The sequence below is a fragment of the Hemicordylus capensis genome, chromosome 5 (genome assembly GCF_027244095.1).
Source record: "Hemicordylus capensis ecotype Gifberg chromosome 5, rHemCap1.1.pri, whole genome shotgun sequence".
NCBI lineage: Eukaryota > Metazoa > Chordata > Lepidosauria > Squamata > Cordylidae > Hemicordylus > Hemicordylus capensis.
The window spans coordinates 207,926,445-207,944,442 of record NC_069661.1 but is presented as its reverse complement, the minus strand read 5'-3'; the positions used below and the strand labels follow the sequence as shown (position 1 = coordinate 207,944,442).

Here is a 17,998-nt window from a genome sequence, read left to right as displayed (position 1 = left end):
AGAGAAAAATACCTTGGAGGGGGTAAGGCTGAGAATGAGGGGCTGAGCGGGGCGCTTGAAGCCGGGAAAGCCGCGGGGGCCGAAGCGGGGCCAGCCAAGTGGAAGCGGTGGAGGCGGCGGCGAAGCAGCAGCAGGAGGCGGCGACAGCGTTGTGGTCGCCGTCGTCCGCGACTCGGGGCGGGGGCAGGCGGCTGACCAGCCGGCCACAAAAAGCAGTTGGCCAGGCAGCCTGCCATAGGAAAAAACCTTGGAGGGGGTAAGGCTGAGAATGAGGGGCTGAGCAGGGCGGATGTAGCCGGGAAGGTCGCGGGGGCCAGAGCGGGGCCGGAGCAGGACCTCAGCGGGGCCAGCCAAGTGGAAGCGGCGGAGAGGCAGCAGCAGGAGGCGGCGACGGCGTTGTGGTCGTCGTCGTCCGCGACTCAGGCCGGCTGGGCTCACCTCAGGCACGAGAAGACGTGAGGAGGCAGCAGCGGTGGCCTGGGAGCGGGGCCCCCCTCGCCACCTCCACCACCACCACGAGTGGGGGGACGCCGTACATCGGCAGCAAGATCAGCCTCATCTCCTGCCTCATGTGTGCGTGCGTAGCATTTCTACACCACTCTTCTAGTGCCCGTTAATGAAACGGGCTTAATAACTAGTTACCCATAAAGCCCTTAACAACTTGGCCTCAGGGTTTTAAAGAGAATGCCTTCTTTGTCATGAACCCTGCCACCTGTTACGATCTTCTGGAGAGATCCAGTTACTGTTGCTGCCGGCTTGTCTGGTGGCGACTCAGGAGATACTGTAAGTAGTAAGCAATAGTTGAAGAAGAGCCTCGAGCGCCCAATCCTATAAGAGTTTTTTGTTTGTTTGGCAAGCTACTTCAATATATGTAGCAAAGTATTTCAGGAGCTAACTCATCCCCATTACAGCAGAAGTTAACAGGGTTTCAAGGGCAACAGCTTGTAAATGATAAGCATGGAGATTTATTTAAGGTTAAACTAATCTATTTTATTTAGAATAAGAAAGTCTTATACCTTAGCTGCCAGCTACATGGTGGTCGGAGAGAAGATCTATAGAAGCATGGTATTTAGAGAGAGAGCTAGAGAAGCATTCTGGTGGTGTCGGGGGGAGGAGGAGAGGAGGAGGAAGTCACTCCCAGGAAGTTCCTGAGAGCATTCTATTCATTGAGGGGTCATAGAGATAAACAGGAAAGAGAAGGAGACCCTAACTGACTATCTCATTCCCCAATGCCCCTAGTGGTCATTACAGTTATCAGTGCAAAAGGTCAATGTCACCTGGAACTGGATCTTCACATTGGTTGCAATGTGATTTAGTATTGAATTTATCTAGATTGTACTCATGGAGTGGCTCACTCAAGCCTGTCAATTCATGCTTTTTCTGAAGCAAGGGTGTAACCCGCTGGGAGGATTTTGTGACATCTGAAAGTCACATCTTATCTGAATGACATATACATGTTGTTGTTTTCTACTGCAATAAATGTGCACTAGCTATGTGAGTACCGACTTTCTATTATTTGAAGCTTACTTTTTTTGTTGCCCATGAGATTTTCCTATTTCAGAGCCATATACATTGTTAGTTCACTCAAAAACATGACATGTTCATTTGAGAGAGTTCAAATTCTAGCAGACCTTTTGGTGAACTGAGTTTGAAATGTACATTAAAAACCATGAAGCTCACAATTTTATGGAGCTTCTGGTTTTAATGCAAGCTTTCCTTCTAATTCCTTCTGATAACTATTTCCATCTGAGAAAATCTTGTTTTATACTTAACTGCAGTACTATTACTATCAACATCCTATGGCAATATTTTTAGTTTTATTTGTAGGAAACTGAATTCTAGTTTTTAGTATCACTGTATTTGTGATAGTGAAACAAAGAAAATAAAATGAAGGCATATTATTGGGTTTTGTTTAAAGTAGTGTAAAATTAAATGAGTATTAAACATCACTGTGTCTAAAGATCTTTACAAATTGGTGCTCATTAAGGCATAATCATTAATTTGATTGTAGCTTTCTGTAAGCAACACTTTATTCAAAAATAACAGTTTTAAAATGTTCCAACAGTCTGAGATAAGAAGATTTACCTGTTATGATTTTAATAGTTTGCATTTTCCTCTAAGATTTTATTAGTTTGCAAGTCCATAAAGTCAAAATAGGTAGTCCTGTTGATTTCATGGTGGAGAATTGGAACAGCAAACTCATCAGGACTTCAAAATTGGCCCTGTGGTATACGGAAGAACTACAGATGCTGAAGTGGCAAGGTAGATGACTGGAGTGCAGGTGGAGAAAGACTCAACTTGAATTTGCCGTATTACAACATAGAGTGCATTTGAAGACCTGTATTCAAGCAACACGTGCGGCAAAGAACCCATTCTTTTCTGCCCGTATTGCATCCGCAAACTCACATCCAACAGAGTTGTTCAGGAGGCTAATACATACAGAGTTGTGAGAGGGCTAGTACATACCCTCCTCCCTTGAATCAGAATTTTGAACCATCAATTACCTGCTGAGGCATTTTAAATGAGTTTTCTGTGGATAAAATATCTCATATTCGGGCCGACTCAGACACAGACCTTACAATTACTGCAGTGCCTGATGCAGAGGTGTCTAGCGGTTCCTCTTATTTGGTTAAGTTGGATCAGTTTCAGTTTTTGACTCCTGAGATTGTGGGCAAGCTGCTTGGAATGTTGCGGCCTACAACATGTTCTCTTGACCCTTGTCTGACATGACTTATACTATCTAGCAGGGAAGCTGTTGTAGAAGGCCTGGTAGATATTATAAATACTTCTCTGAAGGAGGGCAGGATGGCTTCCTGACTTAAGGAGGCAATAATTAGACCTCTTCTTCAGAAGCCTGCATTGGATCCCTCAGTTAAGCAACTGTAGACCTGCCTCATAGGAACATAGGAAGTTGCCATATACTGAGTCAGTCCATTGGTCCATCTAGCTCAGTATTTTCTACACAGACTGGCAGAGGCTTCTCCAGGAGTCTCTCGCTGCACTATCTCGGAGATGCCAGGGAGGTAACTTGGAATGCTCTTCCCAGAGCGGGCCCATCTTACAGTGCTCATGTGTAGTCTCCCATTCAGATTCAAATGGCAGACTCTGCTTAGCAAATACATGCTTGCTACCACAAGACCAGTTCTCTTGTCTCCAACCTTCCGTAGCTGGGAAGGTAATTGAGAGGGTGGTGGCCTCCCAGCTCCAGACAGTCTTGGAGGAAACCATCTAGACACATTTCAAACTGGCTTTCAGGTGGGCTATGGGATGGAGACCTGTGTTCCCTCTAATTTTTAAAATCAGTGAGCGGACAGGGTTTTCTTCCGGGCGGCAGCATCAAGGCAGTGTGCGCACATGCACATTATTATGTGCCAGTATAGATACAACACACACACACACACACACACACACACAGTCCCTCTAGGTACACCCCTTCCCTTCCCACCCCACACACCTCCCTCTGTGCAGACACACACAGTCCCTCTAGGCACACTCACCGTCACACACTCTCCTTCTAGGTGCAATCCTTTCTGATATATGATCTAGGACCTCTGCAACTACAAGAAAGGGCTTTGAAAGTAAGTTAAGCACTGGAGCTCCTGGCAGAAGCCTCTCCCCCAGCTTTCCCATTGGACAAGGAAGCCTTAGCCTGTAGGGAGCGGAAGGGAAGCCTTCTCTGAGCTACTAAATGGGCCAATCGGCTCTCTGACTTGCAGGGACGGGTGGGGGGAGGAGCTGATTTCTTTGCTCTGGCCACACAAAGAGCTAACACAGCAACAGCAGGGGGGAAGACTGCGGCCCTTCCAGCAGCCATTGGAACACAGCAAGACTGCGCGGCTGATGGAATCCTCTGAGCGGTGGGCTGCAATCGTGTGTGCGCGCACACGTGCTCACCTTATTGTTGTTAATAATAATAATAATAATAATAAATAGTAATAATAATAATAATAATATTCAATTTCTATACCACCCTTCCAAAAATGGCTCAGGGTGGTTTACACAGAGAAATAACAAATAAATAAGATGGAACCCTTTCCCCAAAGGGTTCACAATCTAAAAGGAAACATAAGATAGACACCAGCAACAGTCCCTTAGAGGGAATAGTAGTGGAGACTGCCTTGGTCGGCCTGATGGATCATCTCCAATTAGGAACTGACAGAGGGAGCATGATTCTGTTGGCCCTTTTGGATCTCTTGGAAGCTTTTGATACTATCAACCATAGTATCCTTCTGGAGAGTCTGAGGGGTGGGAGGCACTGTTTTGCAGTGGTTCCTCTCCTACCTCTCAGGCAGATTCCATTTGGTATCACTTGGAGACTGTTGCTCTTCAAAATGTGAACTTTTATATGCTGCCTCTCATGTCTCCAATGCTACATGAAACCACTGGGAGAGATAGATCATCAGGAGATTTGGTGCAGGGTGTTATCAGTATGTTGATGACACCCAAATTTATTTCTCCATGTCAACATCATCAGGTGAAGGCATAACCTCTCTAAACGTCTGCCTGGAGGCAGTCATGTGCTGGATGAGGGATAACAAACTGAGACTGAATCCAAATAAGATGGAGGTATTTATTGTGCGGGGTTGGACCTCAGGAGACAATTTTGATCTGCTGGTTCTGGATGGGGTCACACTTCTCCAGAAGTAACAGGTATGCAGTCTGGGAGTGCTTCTGGATCCAAACAGCTTCCTGGTGTCCCAGGTTAAGTGGTGGCCAGATGTGCTTTCTATCAGCTTCAATTGAGATGCCAGCTGTATCCGTTTCTTGAAATAAGCTATCTCAGAACTGTGATACATATGCTGGTAACCTTCAGTCTTGACTATGCAACATGCTCTATGTGGGACTGCCTTTGTACATCGCTCAGAAACTGTTGATACAGAATGCAGCAGCCAGGTTGGTCTCTGGGTCATAAAGCCCCAGGTGTTGTAGTCTTGCCTCATAAGAAAGGTGCTCTAGGCCCCGATAATCTTGGTTGCCCTCTTCTGCACTTTTTCCAGTTCTACAATGTCCTTTTTCAGATGTGGTGACCAGAATTGTATGCAGTACTCCAAGTGTGGTTGCACCATGAGTTTTGTATAAGGGCATTAGAATATTAGCCGTTTTATTTTCAGTCCCCTTCCTAATGATCACTAGCATGGAATTGGCTAATTGAAGAGGTTAGAGAAGCCCCCACTGCCGCTACTGCCATTACCACCGGTGCAAACTAAATGTAAACCCTTTTGCCCCCCCTTTCCTTAGACTAGGGAATCCATTTTACATTTTACTTGTAAAGCGTGCCCTTTACAAGAATACCCCCCCAGCCAGCCAGTGAGCTGGCTTGTCTTGCCCGGTGGCCGAAACTGGAACCAGGTCGGCTTGAATCCAGTCTGGATTGAGCCAAACCAGCCGAATGGCCAGCTCACACACCCCTAATGCAATGGTTTCTTTGTAAATGCACTGAGAAAACTGTTCAGTTTTGGAACAAATATTCTCAAGAAAATGTTCATGCCAAACATTTTGGCAATGCTTTAAGCTGTGTATTTTGGGAGACATTATTATGGCTCATTTTCATATGGCAAGGAGGTGCCCTTTTTCTTTGCTTGTAATTAATTTGTTTCAACTTGCATCTTTTGCACATTTGTTTGTTTTCTAATTTTAAAAAGCAAACAAACAAACAGGTCCAGGGTGCACACACAACAGTTTTGGATTGCAGTGGCAACATTCTTATTGGTTATCTTACTGCTTATCTGAGTTTCTTTGCCTAAACAAAACAAAGGTATCCTAGTTATTTATATCTGAAATAACATTCAGATAAGATGAATGCAATGGATGAATGCAAAAATTCTTTTTGCTTATGCTAAGCAAGGGTGTTTCTAGTTGCACTAATGTGGCCATTATAAATTGTACTCCTCTGTGTATGGCTGGATCACATCCCTGTTGCACTGGAAACTGAGATGAATTCCCACGTCCGTCCCCCCCGCCGCCAATTAATAATCCTTATTCTTAACAGGAAACCATCAAGAAAGCAAATTCATTCTTCTAACACAATGTATATCATGAAGCAGGAAAGAAGTTTTGCCTCTTTGCCTGTTATGTCACATATTAATTTATTAAACTAAGGTGTACATTTCATATTTATTTCAAATATTTATAAGCCGTTTTTCAGCTTCAATTAAAATTCCCAAGCAGCTAATGATTAAGCACGGGGGCGGGGGCTAAAATAATATATCGCAAAGTTCACAAAATGAAAAAATACGGACGCCAGGGTGACTTGTTACAGGTTTTTTTTTTAAAGTATGAACTTAACTATTTTAGAAACTTAATATTTACTTACATTGTTTATTGTATTAGTGAAGATTAAGCTTCTATCTTTTAGTTAGAATGGGTTAAAATGAGCATGAAACAAACATCATGATAAGTTGACATAATAGCTGACATCTAGAAAAAGCCCACTGGGCCTGCCAAAAATATGTTCCTGAAAGCTGCATGAACAGCAGAAACATATTTTCAGCAGGCATGGTGGGCTTCAGAAGAAAAGGGAGATCACTGAAGAACATCAGCACTTTGTTAGTCTGGATGTTAGCCAAATATCATGTTCTCTGTGGAACTAGTAATATAGAAAACCATTAGACCTTAGGCTTGTCCTCACAATCACTAGCTCAGGGAGGAGCAGATTTCAGTGGTAATAGTAAACCCATTTGACAGCAATAAGTGTTATAAAATATTTCCCTTCCATCATCCCCTCTGATGTTTGTGCTTTTAAATTGTGACTAAATATTTATTAGAGGAGCTACATGTGTAATTAGGGCTGTTGACTAAATGTACTGAGTGTTGCCATTTCTTTCCCTCATGCTTAGAATATTATTGCTGAACATGAAATTCGTAACATTTCCTGTGCTGCACAAGACCCCGAAGACCTCTCTACGTTTGCTTACATCACAAAAGACTTGAAGACAAATCACCATTACTGCCATGTGTTCACTGCCTTTGACGTGGTCAGTCTATAAGTAGCCTTCAACTTGATCATTTATTTGTTGCAATATTGTAGTTTTTGTTGGATATGTTTGTAATGGGTGTCATAAAATATGATTTACCTGAAAAAGGAGGAAATGATTTAGAAGTAGCAAGGTATCCAGAGATTCAAACCATTTAATTTTCTGGTGCAATTTCAGCTCTTCAGGATTGGTTCCGGTTCAGGCCCATAAAGGTTACTGGTTAGCAAAGCTGCAGTGGTTGTCTTGTGGATGACTATCACCCTGGACATTTTACACAGAGGTACAGCCATTTCCCCCTGCTATGCCTCAGTGCTACTGCTTTAAATGTAAGAAAAGCTTAAACTGATGAAGCACTGAGGTCCATGTTCAGCAGTATCACAATTTCATTGTGTTTTAGATCTAGGAAAGGATTTCTGGATTTAATTGTGACAATATGGATTGTGGTGGTCTTGTACTTAACCTTCATACCTGTGTACGCCCAACTACGCTATGAAGCCAAGGATGGAAATTGCTATTATCAAAGAATGAAGTTTGGGCTTTTGAAAAATCAGTTTGTGAACAAAGGTTATTTTAACCAGAAATCTATAAAGTGTTAAAATTGTCTTATTGTCCATTTATTTTTATTTTAGATAGGTTGAAAGCTTACAGTGTACCTATTTTCATGGTTCAGATTTGTGTCTTGAAACTTTAGAAATCTGATTTCTAGCATAACCCCGCAGTGCGTCTAGCTCTCAGAATAGGAAACAAATGACTAAGTGTGCATGATACAAGATTGCATGAAATAGTTCTTCTGCAAATACAGTAGCTGGCAAATAAGAGGAAGGTGATGCAGACAGTTAAATTGCACAGGTGTACTGTGAATTATCCCCGCCCCCTTGCAAAAAAAAACCACATACGTACGTACATACTTCTCAAATACAAATTAGTATTTGAATATGGCCTTTATTATGGGGGGTGGGGAATGAACTGGAAGTGTGAAATACTCATAGCTAATGGTTTGTTTCCCCCCTTTTGAAATTCTGAGACAGCAAAAAAGGAATTTTAAAGCTTTGTACAGGCAGAAATGGGATTGGAATTTGTTTCTGGGAGCAGAATAAATCTACCAATATTGAATATGTAGACAGAAATTAATATGTGCATTTTAATTCTTAGCAGATCCTAGTCATTCATATTACATACAACTCTATATTTTCTTTAAACTTTGGGCGCTCAGAGAAAGTTAGAAGTAAGGATGCTTGGTGGAATGAAAAAGATTGCTGACGTTTTGGATTAATTAAAGCAAAAACCCATGATTTGGGAGCTGATGGACTTTGAGCATGAAAGGACATTTAACATAGTCGTTTCCACTAAGATTTTGTGCAATCCTGACATGTAACTAGACCACCTTGTTCCCATGGTTCTTTCACAGATCCACTGATAATGCTAAACCATTATCAGGTTAAGCATTGCTTTACCTTTTATTTGTGTTGATACGTGTCAGAGTTAAGTTGATATTGGCTGTTGATAGTTGCTTATGTTTCATCAATAGCTGTAATTTATTTTCCATAGTTTTAAAATCTACTTAATCCATAGGCTAGTCTGGCTTAAAATCAAAATTAATAAATAAACCAGCTCCTCCTGGGAGAAGTCAGCCTTTGTCAATCAGTAGCAAAGAAAATATTCATATTTATCCATCCTGGGTTTTGCGTTATATTTTCTGTTTCCGCCTTCCCACCCCAATGTACTGTAGTATATGCTAGCAAACACTGTGTGCATTATTCAAGATGGAATATATTAAATATATATGCCTTCTGTGGAGATAAACAGTTTCCTACAACCCACAAATTCCTGAAGAATAGCAGCAGGTTTAGGCAGCCACCAAGAAACTGGCTGGACATACATGTTGAGCACATGCTTAAGAAAGTAGCATCTGGCTGGTTCAGATTATTCTCTGTCCACCAGTCCAAGCTCATGATGTGCTAAGGGTGTGTGCGCACTGGGAAGCACTCCCATCCATGTGATGATTAAGAAAAGGAGCCCTGAGACACCAGGTTTGGGGAGGCTGTGTGTGCATTTCTAGCGCACACACATCTTAATCTATTGTGGTAGGACCAGGAAAATGAACTATCATCCACACTGGCCGAGAATTACTTCAAATCTCCTACCTAAAACTTATTTTCCAGTATGAAATTATAGTTACCAAATGAGTGGAGCCCAGTATAAAAATTAATGGCTCACATGAAGGAAATCACTCAAAGTAGTTCCACTGAACTTAAAAGAAGTTTGGTATTGCCTCACTTGTTCTTTTAATTGCAGTAGGGCTACTTTGAGTTGGTCATTATTCGCTCAGTTGCTGCCTTTTCAGACAAGATAATGCTTGCTACTTTGCATCAATTTTCTTTGCTGCATCAGATGTGTTAAATGTAGAGTACACTCTCAGTAGTTGCCTTGGATTTTTGTTGTTGTTGAAGGTCACTGAAGCTGTTGTGTTTCTGCCTCTTTGTTACTGTCATACTGCAGTACAGGGTGGACTGAGACATCTGAGGCAGTGACTCGAAAGAGCCGGTCAGGAGAGCAGGCTTGGTGCACCACTAGGTTGAATGTCAAAGAATCAATAAAGCAGCATTAGCATCACCTTGAGGAAAGACAGTCCACATTCAGCAAGGAATGGAGCAGTAAACACAACCTCTGAGGAAGAACTAGTTCTCCCCGGTTGCAAGACCAGTGCATTTTGGAAAGCTTACCCTCAGTATGAATGTAAAGAGAAGCAACTGATTTCCTAGAGAAGCAGTAAGAGAGCACCAGGTGCATATTGCGTGGATAGTAAAGTATGACCTACTTAGTTATATTTTAGCTTTACTTGGAGGTGTTCACTGCTATTCAACATGTGTCCTCCATGAGCAACAATAAACTCCCATGAATAGAGCAGCTATACTGCGTGCACAAAAGACTGTGCTAGTGTACAATGTGTAGGTGTAAGGATAAGACAAAACTAGATCCAGAAACACAGTTGCTATGATTTATAAACCACTCACAAAGTGGAGGTGCACATCATTTGTGCAACACTGTGCATTCAATGATTCATCTTCTTATTCATACATAGCAAATGAACAGGTGTGGAGTTGTGATTAGAATGTCACACTTAAGACTATGGAGACCTGCTTTCAAATCCTGCCTGGCCAGGAGGCTCGCTGTTTAATCTTGAGGCAATCACTCCCTCTCATGCAACTACCTCACTGATTTGTTGTGAGGGTAAAAAGGGAGCAGGGAGAAACACCAAATATGCCACCCTTGAGCTCCTTGGAGGAAAGATGTGATATGAAATGTAGCAAACAATTTGTTTATACTTTGGTTCTTTCCATAGTTATATCACATGGAAAAAGAAGTTCAATCGATTGTCTTTATAATATTTGTACTGACTATATGCTATTAATAAATATTGTTGCTTTTGCAACCCTTCTCAGAAATATATACCACTTCCCTAGGCATGGTAGTCCATAGTTTTACATATTTTAAAAATCCATGTTTTAACTAACTAGTTTCAATGCTGTTTGTTGGTGTTCCAGAATTTAGCCTATGAAATAATTCTCACATTGGGACAGGCATTTGAGGTAGCCTACCAACTGGCCCTTCAGGCTCGAAAAGGAGGCCATTCTTCAACCCTTCCTGAAAGCTTTGATAATAAACCTACCAAACCAATTCCAAAACCACGTGTTAGCATTCGAAAATCTGTGGTGAGTAAGTAATGTATAACATACAGAAAAATCTATTGCTGGCATCTTGGTATAAATCAGTTCTGTTTAGGGTCAAATAACCACTGGCTGAACTATGGTGCATGTATCCACTCACCATTCTAAAGGCAGTGTGAGATTTGTGGGATTTCAGTACAGTATACAGTAGCTAGCAACCGGGCCTTTTATAATTTCATAATTCAAAATATCATGCTTTAAAATATTTTGAAAATATTTTGAAAATATTTTAAGCATATTTTATAAGCAAGCATATCAAAACTTTTCAAGCAGTTATAGCCATGCTGAAATGATTGCTGAGACACTTGTAATGGCACATCAATTTCACCTTATGTATGCAGTTTCCTTCTGTCTGTCAATGCTTAACAGTATCATAAAACTACATATTAAGCAACCATTTGACTTCTTATAGTGGACTTTAGGATGCAGTCAGAGGTACTCTTTCTCCTGAACTTCGGGGCCAAAGTCCAGGGTCTCCACACCCCCTGGGGCCCCCAAAATAATCTCTAGTCTGTCCTGGGTAGTATGGTTTGTGCCCTTAAGAAGCTATATATTAAAAAATGATGCTGAACTTGCAGCAGGGGGCCTCCAAAGGCCTTTAGGTCCAGGCTCCAAAACTACCTAGGTGCACCTCTGGATGCAGTTCATATGATAAATGCAGCTATTACTTGTTGACCTGAACATACAAAACATTGGAAACTGCAGGCTACAAATGCAAATGGATACCTCTAGTCCAGCTACCAAGGCTGTGCATGCTTCACTCTGGTGGAAAATTAGAAATCAGCTCGAGTTCTCTGTGTGACTGCTTGACAAGGCTGTGCAGGCAGACAGACAGGGGCGTGAGAGAGAGAATGAGAATGTGCAATCAGATCTTCAAGACAAGTCCATAAGCATGAGTCCCTTGTATTGACTGTGAACACAAGAGTATAGGGCTGATCAGAATTTGCCATTATATACTTGTAGCTTCAGATTTAACGTAGGTAACATCTCCCACTAGCCCAGTTCTATAAGGGCAGTGAAACTCACCAATCAATATTCTCTTGGATTATCATGATAAAATGGAATATAGACTGCAGCCTCAGGATAACAATACATGCCATAATGATGTGCCATTGTGACCCAGTTTAATGTTCAGCAATTAGATTAGATAAATCATTGTTGTATTTCTTTTGTGCTTGTTTCAAAGCAGATAGATCCTACTGAACAAAAGACTCTTGCCAACCTACCATGGATTGTAGAACCAGGACAAGAAGCTAAAAGAGGAATTAATACCAAGTATGAAACCACAATTTTCTGATACTGAACTGTCCTCTGTTTCTTGTTGTGCCTTGCACTCAAAGCAGTCATAGCACAGCCTTTCCTTGACGGCAACTCTTCAATCCAGTAGAGGGGAAGACTGCACTATACGAGTGGCCTTGAAACTAGCAAAAACAAAAATGGAGGGGAAAAAGGCTGCTGGGCATTTCTGGTGATTGTTCTTCCTGCAGCACTGACAGAAGAATTATATGGGACGAAGACTTTTCAATTACAGTCCACAAGAGGAGTGGGAGATTGTTTTCATGCACGCACTTCTCTTAGGACTTTGCCACAGTGCTTTCTTTGATTTCGTATTTTAACGTTCTACTTTTACAAAGGTCTCTAACACTAATGCTGCTTAGTAAAACAACATTCAGTTGTGGTTGGGTTTTTTGTTTCTGTTTTTTAATTTCAAACATGGCCATTTTAATTGAAATGGAGCCAGATTGTTGAATAAAATATTTGAGAAATGTTTGTGAAATCATGAGAGTCTTATATAAATTAATTCTGTTTAATATATTTTTAAAAAGTAGTAATGGCAAAACATTAGTTTCCCCATTTATCTGTATTTGCTGGTTTTATGTAATCCTTCATGCCATTTAATCCTCTAGAGAAATGAGGTTCTGTATAACATTGTGTCAACGAATCAGTTTTATGAATGGCTTAAAAAAAGAAAGAGGAATTAATAATGCATGGAAATGCACCTTGTATTAAATATTTTTGTGGGAGAGAAGAAAACTATAAGAGTAAGTATGAATATTTATGATAAAGGAAGTCATTAACTATGAAGAGAGCTTGGATTTATTTTAAAGTTAAATAAACTGCCTGTACTTGCAACAGCAGTAACAGTGGGCGGATCAATACGCTGGATGCTTCACTTGATAGGAGCAAAGCAGAAGCCACCCAGCGACTGGACTACAGGTACACGCAGATGTACACAGTTTTTCATGTTATTATAGCCATGAGTTTTTTAAGAATCTGAAAAATGGTTTTAATCAAAACTAAGGGTGTTTGTTTTTTTCAAATTTTTTGTCTCAGAAAGCTGGTTTTAATGAAAACGTTCAACTCAAAAGACAAAAAATCCAAAGTAATAAATTCTTTCCACAAAATAATCTGTTAAGCTTTGGCTTGACAGTTGACTCAATTAAAATTGCTTACAATTTTCTTTGAAGTACTTTAATTTTTTAATGTCTTTGTGGAGTATTTGTATAATGACATTATGTATATTTCAGTGGAACTGAATGAATTATAACAAACAGTTAAAAATATCAATCATAGGCAAAAATTGACATTTTAATGTATATTCTATCCAGTCAAATTGTGAATCATTTTGAACTTCATTATAGAGATATTGATAAAATGTGTGGTTGACTTAATGTTTTTTATTATTCTTTCATATTTAACTGAAAAGGTTTCAGTTATGCTCAACTGATTTTTTAAAAAAATTGATAATTGAATTTGATTCAAAACTGAAAATTATATATGGTTTAGTTGAACCTAATCATAGCTCTGAATGACAAAAATCTTTTAATACAGTATTCAATTTACTTGAACTGATCAGCTCCTTGTACATATTTTGCCTATTCATTGTTGATATGTATGTAGTAGGCTGACAGTGAACACTGAAACATATAGTACCAAAAGGAATATTGTATAGGAGAAAAGTAAATAGTAGCCTGACTGCAACAAATACTTATATGTAAATATGCTTGGGCTTCCAGTTATAAATTTTGTAATTTTTGTCATTATTTATATCCTGTAAAAGCACACAAAATAAATTGAAGTTGTACAGTCAGTATTGGCTTGTGAAGCATTTAGTACACAAGATGATGATCATCATCTAATGCAATTGAGCATGGGAAACATGATGACCTGAACCTGAACTGCACAGGTTCAGTGGCTCATTAGAGCATACATAATGGAACTGGCATTGGCTCAAGGTAAAATCCATCGCATGCGATGCTAGCACTTGGTATGGGCACAGCAGCTTCAGTGCAGCAGAACACAAACAGCCTCTGATTTAACACTTAAATTATGTATATAGCACAATCAATGTGTATAGTGTTTTATAGAGTAACAATAAAAAGGGGTTCCTGTCCAAAATTCTATAAGAGGTAAACTTTAATTCAACAAGGCAATTCCCTTGTTAATTTAATTCAGCAAGGGAGGCAATTCAACGCAGGAGGCAATAGAAGAAGAGGAAAGCAAGGTTAAACAAGTGAAGAATGTGTGTACAGTTCAGTTACACTGTTAGATTTAATTGCAGTGGGTGATGAGGACTAAGTGAAGGTTTGTGGAAAGGTGGGTGTTGAGGAAGTATCTGGAAAAGAGAGGAGTGGAGATCATGAGCAGAATAGATCAGATATGAGAGCAAAGAGATGAGGCTATTTAAGGCTTAGAAGGTAAGAGCAAAAAGTTCATGCTGCATCCAAGAGTGGACAAGGTTGCAGATGAAACATTCAGCAAATAGTGGCAGGCAGTTGGGGATGTGGGACTTGATGAAGGGATTGCCAGCAGATCTTGAGGACAGTTGAGGCAACCAGCTTGTATTTCTCTCCTAAAGAAGATATCAAGCAAGGGAACACAGCAAGGAAATCAATCAACAAGAAAACAAAGGGGAAGGGAGAAGCTAAGCTTTTTGGGGTTTGCAATTTTCTATGGTTTCATTTCTGGCTTGCTGGAAGTGTGTTTTTTTGAGAGAGCAAGACCAGTTAGCCTGAGTGGGGCATAAATACCAGGTTAGTGGCTGAGCTTGTGGGAGGGGTCACATTCCTGAGGAGAGTCAGATTACCAGCAGATCTTGAAGAAAAGGGAGGGTACACAAGCGGTCCCCCTTCATCACAGAGGAGACACACAGCACAAGGATAAAGCTTAGTACTACCATACTTTTGTAATTTTCTTGGAGGACAAAGCTTAAAACCTTTATCTACCTGAAAACTGCACCCAATACCTAGCTTCAAGTGATCAAGCCCTATATAATCTAAATAGCCAGTCAAACCCGTTATGCAGGTGGATGGGTATGCGCTTGGTGCAATGAGGGCCCCAGGGAAGAAGAACATTAGTCTGAGGAAGAGGGAAACACTCCCTTAGCAGGGACCCTTCCTTGGTTGATGTGCCCATATCCTCTTGTATAGAGGATACTCTTCCAGGGGGTGGAGGGACCCTCCTAGTAGTGGGTGATTTGATTGTTAGGGACATAGAGAGATGGGTTGTGATCCGCATGTAGGGTTCACAGTGACTTGCCTACCTGGTGCAAAGGTTGTGGACGTCACACTGTGTCTAGGTAGGCTGTTAAGTTAGCTATCGTGGTGCACATTGGCACCAATCATACTGGGAAAATGCAGCAAGGAGGTCCTAGAAACCAAATTTAGGCTGCTAGGTAGCACACTGAAGTCCAGGACCCCCAGGGTAGCAGTCTCGGAAGTGCTATATGTTCCATGCACAGGGACAGCAAGACTGGCAGAACTGAGGAGTCTCAATGTGTGGATGAGACAGTGGTGCCAGGAGGAGGGATTTAGATTTGTTAGGCACTGGGATACATTTTGGGACGAGTGAAGCCTGTACAAAAGGGACAGGCTCCACTTGAACCAAGATGGAACCAGACTGCTGGCGCTTAAAAAAAAAAAAGGTCACAGAGCAGCTTTTAAAATGACGTCTGGGGGATTGCTGACAGGACCTGAGTGGTACCTGGTTCAGCCAGCAAAATCCCCTAAGGAGTGAGAGTGCACACGTTTTGGATAAACCAGAAGGGGATGGAGTAGAGTCAGGAGCTAAGCAGAAGGAAACACGTGTCAGCTGGCCAAAAAGGGTCAAATGATGATAAAGAAAATAACACACGCCAACACCAGGTGAGGGACTCGGCATATAGGTGTCTATTTACCAATGCCAGAAGCTTCCGAATGAAGATGGGTGAGCTGGAGTGTTTGGTTACTAATGAAAACAAACATATAGTGGGTGTAACGGAAATCTGGTGCAACGGTGAGAACCAGTGGGACACTGATATTCCTGGGTATAAACTCTATAGAAGAGATAGAGAGGGAGAATTGGAGGAGGAATAGCATTGTATATTAAAGAAGAGATAGATTCTAACAAGCTAGAAAATCTAGGTGGACCAGAGTCCTCCACAGAATCATTATGGGTGACAATATGAGGAATGAAAGGAAATGTGTTACTAGGGATGTGCTATTGCCCTCCGGATCAAAACGCTGAGAGAATGACCTGGAATTGGAGAAACAAATAAGAGAATGTCAACGAGATACAGGGCAGTAATAATGGGTGACTTCAACTACCCACACAGACTGGGTAAATTCACATTCAGGTAATGAAAATTTCTAGGCATGCTAAATGACTGTGCCTTAGAACAGTTAGTCATGGAACCAACCAGGGAGATGGTGACCTTGGACTTAATCCTGAGTGGTGCCCAGGACCTGGTGCGGGATGTCAGAGTTGCGGAATCATTGGGGAGCAGTGTTCATAGTGTGATCCGATTCAGCATACATGCGAGTGGAGAATCATTAAGGAAGTCCAACACAGATGCGTTGGACTTCAGAGGGGACTGGTAAAAAGGAAGTTGAAAGGGAAAGTTAGGAGGGTCAAACAACTCCAGAAAGCATAATGCTTATTTAAAACCACAATACTAGAAGCTCAGTTAAAATGTATACCAAGAAGGAAGAAAGGTACCACCAAGTTCATGAGGATGCCAGCAAAGCTATAAAAGGGAAGAAGACTTCCTTCAGAAAATGGAAATGAAGAGAACAGGAAGGAACATAAACTCTGGCAAAAGAAATGCAAGGAGACAATAAGGGATGGGAAAAGAGAGTTTGAGGAGCATATTGCTATAAGTGTCAAGGGCAATAACAAAAACTCTTTAAATATATCAGAAGTAGAAAACTTGCCAGGGAGACGGTTGGCCCTTTAGATCAGGGTTTCTTAACCTTGGGCCCCCAGATGTTGATAGACTACAACTCCCATCATCCCCAGCCACAATGGACATGGCTGGGGATGATGGGAGTTGTAGTCTATCAACATCTGGGCCCAAGGTTAAGAAACCCTGCTTTAGATTATGAAGGCGTGAAAGGGATTAAGGAGAAGGAGATTACAGAGAAGCTGAATTAGTTCTTTGCATCTGTCTTCACGGTGGAAGATAATGACCATATACCCTCTCCAGAATTGAACTTCTCAGGTTTAGAAGCTGAAGAACTGGACCAATTTGAGGTGACAAGGAAGGTGTTGTAAACTGTCTTGAAAAACTAAAAATTAACAAATCACCAGGGCCAGATGGCATTCACCCAAGAGTTCTGAAGTAACTTAAATGTGAAATTGCTGATCTCCTAAAAAATATATGTCACTTGTTCCTACAATCAGGCTCTATACCGGAGGACTGGAAAGTAGACAATGTAACTCTGATTTTCAAAAAGGGATCCGGGGGGATCCGGGAAATTACAGGCCAGTCAGCTTAACTTCAGTGCCAAGTAAATTTATGGAAAGCATACTTAAGTACAAAATTGTTAAACATACAGAAGAAAAGGCCTTGCTGAAGGAGAACCAGCATGGCTTCTGCAAGGAAAAGTCTTGCCTCACTAACTTTTTGGAATTCTTTGAGAGTGTCAGCAGGCATGTGGATAAAGGTGATCTGGTTGACATAGTATACTTGGACTTCTAAAAAGCTTTTGACAAAGTTACCCACCAAAGGTTCAAGAGTAAACTTAGCAGTCATGGGATAAGGGGACAAGTTCATGTGTGGATCGGTAACTGGTTGACAGAGAAGTAACAGAGGATAGGAATAAATAGGCATTTTTCACAATGGAGGGAAGTGGGGTCCCCCAGGGATCTGTACTGGGACCAGTGCTCTTTAACTTGTTCATAAATGATCTAGAAGTTGGGGTAAGCAGAAAAGTGGCCAAATTTGCAGATGATGCTAAACTATTTCAGGTTTCAAATGATTGTGAGGAGCTCCAAAAAGATCTCTCCAAACTAGGTGAGTGGGCAACAAAATGGCAA

General features: G+C 41.2%; 1 protein-coding gene across 19 annotated transcripts in view; it reads left to right on the top strand.

The window, feature by feature from the left end:
* The window catches only part of ANKS1B (ankyrin repeat and sterile alpha motif domain containing 1B), a 595,071-nt gene extending 581,278 nt beyond the window's left edge, over positions 1-13,793 (top strand). For 14 of the 19 annotated variants that reach the window (XM_053251588.1, XM_053251587.1, XM_053251585.1 and 11 more), the window contains 3 exons: positions 6,837-6,974; positions 10,520-10,687; positions 11,889-13,793. In XM_053251588.1, the coding sequence (XP_053107563.1) occupies positions 6,837-6,974; positions 10,520-10,687; positions 11,889-11,999 (417 nt within the window). In that variant the 3' untranslated portion in view covers positions 12,000-13,793. The remainder of the gene's footprint in view (positions 1-6,836; positions 6,975-10,519; positions 10,688-11,888) is intronic. The other 5 variants (XM_053251601.1, XM_053251600.1, XM_053251586.1 and 2 more) reach the window with 1 other exon arrangement.
* Positions 13,794-17,998: the final 4,205 nt, after the last annotated feature.